The 5,065-nt window shown below is 42.7% G+C and overlaps 1 protein-coding gene across 1 annotated transcript in view; it reads left to right on the top strand.

The window, feature by feature from the left end:
• ZDHHC15 (zinc finger DHHC-type containing 15) overlaps positions 1–5,065 on the top strand; it is a 31,419-nt gene that overhangs the window by 24,184 nt on the left and 2,170 nt on the right. Inside the window, exon 10 of the mRNA XM_019521503.1 lies at positions 1,185–1,294. Coding sequence (XP_019377048.1) covers positions 1,185–1,294 — 110 coding nt within the window. The remainder of the gene's footprint in view (positions 1–1,184; positions 1,295–5,065) is intronic.

Genomic DNA, 5,065 nt, shown 5'->3' with positions numbered 1-5,065 from the left:
TTCCTGGGGTACAGAGGGTCCACACCTTCCGTATGGACTCTGCTTCTGCACACATACTTGTACACACACTCACTCTTTAAAAACTGTCCTGGCCTCCCTTGACTGGCAGGGTTTGTCCCTACATTAACTAGTGAAACACTTTGCTTTTGTACCACACACATTGATCCAAGAATAAACTGGAGGCCAGTTCCCAGAATAGTTGGGCTCAGTTTAAAACAATTCTCTGGATTCCAGCTTTATCAGGCAACTGTCTTGACCTTGTGCTGGTGAACTAAGCTAAGACCTCAACTGCACCAGCTATTTCCCTCTCCTTCCTGTTCTCAAAGCCAGGGATGGATTAAAAAGATCAGACATGTTGGCATACTAGTGTCCAGCAGCAATGGGGAGTGCAGAGCATAGGGTGCTCACCACAGAACTATGACCTGGGACACACTCTGACTGGCACGGAAAATTCCTCGATTATTTTCCTTGGGTAGAGATAGTTGTCAGAGGAGGATTGTATCTTAGGTGGCCAGTACTTGCTGCAGGATGTCCAGGAAATCCAGTCAGGTGTAGCCCAAACTCAAGCATTTGTAATTCATTTCCATTGTATCACTGTTATTCCCTTAGGCTTCCTCCCTATGTCATGCCTTGACATAGCATAGACTTTGTCTTTATTGTGACTGTCATTGGAAAATACTCATAAATTAGCAATTAAAGGGTGGGGACCTGTTTGCTGATCTGATGTTCTGTGTCCAGTTCATTCAGACTCTTCCCACTTTTCCTAAAATCGTTGTCTGCACCTGGTTAGGATGAAGTAGGGGGCAGTAATTCATTTTATAGCTGAATATTTTTGCATATCTTTTTTCCCCATACTTCATTATTTATCTGGGTAATCTGGCCAGTTTCAGTTCCATCTGAGTTACATCAGGAATGATTTTGAACTGTAAAGATTTTCCTTCTTAGCTTTTGCCTGAATTCAAGATTGCAACTCTCTTTGGTCCTTAAACATTGCCTATGAGCTTCCACCCAAGATGAACCCATTGTTTTCTTAATATAATTCATCCTTTAAAATTAGTTTCCAGAAATGTAAGAATTTTCTTTGTTTTTGTGAGAAAAATCATAAATGCATAGTAGAGTTGTACTTCATTTTTCAGAAGAAGTGGTTCTGTGGTAGCTCATTTTCTACCCTTTGTATTTTACAGCCAGGGTGATGGACATTCTTTTCCAATGAGAACTTTATGTGAAGCTCGAAATCCACTGCTAGCAAATGAAGAGCAATGGGATGATGATGGATTGGATGAAGAGAGCCAGGGTAAGGGGATACAAAAATTAATTGTGCAATTGGATTAGAATAACTGGTTGGGTGAATTGTAAAATAATTGCTCTATGCAACAATCTTAGAATGTGGCATATGGAAAAGCATGTTGGCTTTATCACAGGCAGGCCAGTCTTAGGTAATGAACATAGGCCAAATATAAGGTCCCACTTTGAAACCAATCTGGACAGTCTCAAAAGCATCAAACCATATGTGTTTTCTGCAAAGTTGCAAGTGAACCACATCTTAAGTTTCCAAAATCATGGTGCTTAGTTGTCCTTGGGCTAGTACATTTCCATAGCACAAGGTAGCCATAACCATATATGTAGACAGAATTAAAATAGAAGTACCTATATTCCATTATGCCATGGAAGCTTATCAGATTGCTGTTAAAGACAATGGGTGTTTTTTCCTTTTCCTCTAAAGCAGTGGCTGTCAGCCTTTCTAGATATCATAACTTTTCTGTACTTATTGGCACCCTTTGGAAATACAGGCAGTGGGACCCCCTCTTTTGCTCCATGCAAGAGAGAAATGCGGATGTGGGGATGGCAGGCGAGGATGTCCAAGGTGGGGGAAGCCCAAGTAGGTGGCATTGCCTGTGTCCTGTCCATGGGGGTGGCATGGCTGTCTGCACTCTCAGGTGGCCAATGGAAGCAGCAGCAGCCTCGTGGCAGCCCATCTTGTCAGACCAGCCTTTAGCAAGGTGCTCCCTCCTGCCATCGCTGCTTCCTGGTCCAGCCCCACACAGGTGTGGTAGGGCAGTTCCTCCATTGCAGCAGCAGTGCGTTACCGTTAAAAGAATATCACATCTGGTTTATTGCTTTAGAGACAAAGCTCACATGCGGAGATCCTTTTTGCAACCGTGTTGTAAGCTTTGAAGCAGCTGACAAAACTGAGTACTTGAGTTCCCTTTCCTGAAGTACCCATTAGTCACTGCAGATGGCGCGTGTTTGGAGATGTGTGAAGGCTGCGGCTTTGTTTAAAAACGTTATTTGACCCTTTTGTAAAAGTGAAATGGGCATTTTCTTTAGCAGTGTGATCCCTTATGGTCAGCTGTCCCCTCACTTAGTAATGATGTTTGATTGTATTAGAGATATTGATATCTGTTGAGGAGATTTCATTGTAAAATAAACAAATGGAGCCTTTTCCAAGGCACACTTCAAACCCTGGCACTGCTGGAAAACCTACTCTCCAGCATCTCATGAATAGGGTTGAAGAGGCTCATTTCATCATTGGTTCGAATAAGTAACTTGAAGTAGCCTGTCTGAGACTTGAAAGAACATCTGCTCCTCCTGCTGAGTTGTGTATGTTGCAGAGCAGATAATCTGTTTGCCAGGCTAACACAAACGAGCTTTTAAAAATAAAATAACAAAACAGTGTCCTTCTGTGTACTGTTTATGACACTTAAAAAAAAATCAATCCCTGTAGGAGTGATTCACAAGCCCGGAACTTTTCTAAAGTGTTATGGGCTCTCAACGGAGTCTCCTTTAGTATTTAAACACGAACACCAGATTGTAATGAGATTGAGATCTGATTTGGCCAAAACCAGTCTGGTCTGGAGCCTGTACTTTCAAGACTTAAGAGTGCGTATCAAAATGACTTTGACAAGACTTGTTAGCTCAGTAAAGAACATAAGGTGTAATCTTCTTGCTGGGGCCACCTCTGTACCGGTTTATGTAGATGTGAGTGGATCAGTCTGTATCTATGCATCCCAGTCCCCTTCCAAGCTCTATGGCAGGCAAGGATGCCCAAAGCCACCCTCCATGCAATTCAAGCACCACTTCCACTGTTCCTTCAGGATTTATCCCATAATGAAAGGATTTATCCCAAATGTAATTGTGCAGCCTTCAGCCCTGGCATACATCCAGTCCTGGAGAGGCGGTACTTCTACAGGCCCTGGAGAAGCTGCCCACCTCAGTCTGGATAACAGACATCTGTGTGTTTGTCACTTCTGACACTCCAAAGCATGTTTGTGGGGGAAAAGATGAGACGACATAGCGAGGCTTTGTTCTTGCTCTTCCCCTCATTGCTGCGGATGCTAATCCACCACTGCCAAAGCTGGAACCATTAGAGCGTCAGTCACATGGAGAGTGGGAATAATGTCCCTCTGATGTATTTAAGTGAGGTGCCTCTCCTCTTGGCACCTTTCCAGCACACACCTGTGCTGGCTCCTGCACCTGCGCCTCATGACAGAAATAATGAGAGCTCTTCTCCTCATGAGGGTCCCTCCTCCAGGCATATGCAGAAGGGAAGAGACGTGCCACAGAGCTAATTTAAAAACAAAGAGCTTGATCGAGTGTGGCTGTATAACCGTCTCCTTTCCAACCACAGCATCCTAATCCTTTGCCTTTGCTCCATTTGATTTTTCCCTGACACCCATTTTTTTCTGTGCATAAGCAGAACTGAGTAAGGCCACGAGTGAGTGCTGCAAACAGCCCACCTGTGGATATTATTTTAAATCAGTGTTAAGAGGAATTGGTGGATTTGTGAATAAAACACAAAGCATTACAGAAAACTAGGAGGGGAGACGGTGCAACCTGGCACTAAAGAGGGTGCGGAAGTAAATCTTCTCAGTTGCTTTTGTCTTCCCTGTATGGCTGTGTCCCTCTCCATTGAACTGGGTGTTCACCTTTTGCTCTGATTTTTCTGTACAGAGATTTGCTTAGGATTGTAGTGCAGGATAATAGTGTTTCATTTTCAAAGTCATATATTATGGTAACAGTTTTGTGAGCTGTGTGATCAGCGAGAAGCCAAGAACACCTGCTTCCAAACCTTTTACTTCACGTTTTGAAACTCTCCTGTTTGCATTAATGTTGGTCTTTTATTCACAAACATCTGTCTGATCTGTTTGGCTAGAAAGTATCCCCCAAAATAACATGTGCTGACACTTTATAAGGTCATCAGATTTTCAAAAAAATGCATCTTGAATCTTGGTGTCTCGGTTGTGATCTTGCCAGTTTCACATACCAACATCCTTGGTCTCTCTTTGACTTGTGGACAATTGGTTTTTAAGCTCTGATACAGTACGTAATGTTTAAAAAGAGCTCCTTGTAGGAAGTATTCACCCAGAAAACTCAAAAGACTGAATATTTAATTTTTAACAGTTTGCATTGTGCTTTTCTGTCATTTAACTGTCAGGTGCTGCAGAAGCAGCACAGAATTGAAAACTGCGTGGCTTAAGTACAGTAGTAGTATGGGCACTCCAAGAGACAGCAGCGTGCTAGCATCCCAGAGACTCGGAGAATCTGAGGGCAATTCTGCAGGTGCACATGTGGGAACAGGAGCTGGATATTTGTTGTGGATCTATCGCAGCTTCATTTTGTGACATTAGGCAAGTCCTTTTGCCCCATGTGCTTCTCTTTTCCTGTCTGTAAAATGGGGATTTTAGGCTCTTTTCTGGCTGTGAAGATTAATTTGTTAGCACACTTCTAGATTCCTAAATGAATGGCTCTATAATTAATACTTCTATCAAATTATACAGGAAGTTGATACTGTATTTTCAGTACTATCACACAATTAACAAGGTGCCTTGGATTTTAGTTATCGCTTTTCCTCCAAACTGATTGGAGGGACTGTTCTCCTGCTCTGGTATGGCAGTTTCTGCCTCCTTTTTCTGTGGGCTTGTGGCTAATCTCAAATTCTGCTGTCTTGCCCCACATTTCCAATGAGAGATACGTTGCCTTTTTGTGTTTTCTTGTCCTCGTGCAGATTTTGTTTTGCAAATAAAAATGCTCCAGGAATAAAATGTTATGGGGCTGTGATGCTTAT

This window comes from Gavialis gangeticus, unplaced genomic scaffold, assembly GCF_001723915.1.
Source record: "Gavialis gangeticus isolate Ggan-Ray unplaced genomic scaffold, GavGan_comp1, whole genome shotgun sequence".
NCBI classification, from domain to species: Eukaryota; Metazoa; Chordata; order Crocodylia; family Gavialidae; genus Gavialis; species Gavialis gangeticus.
This window is presented reverse-complemented; position numbering and strand designations above follow the sequence as displayed.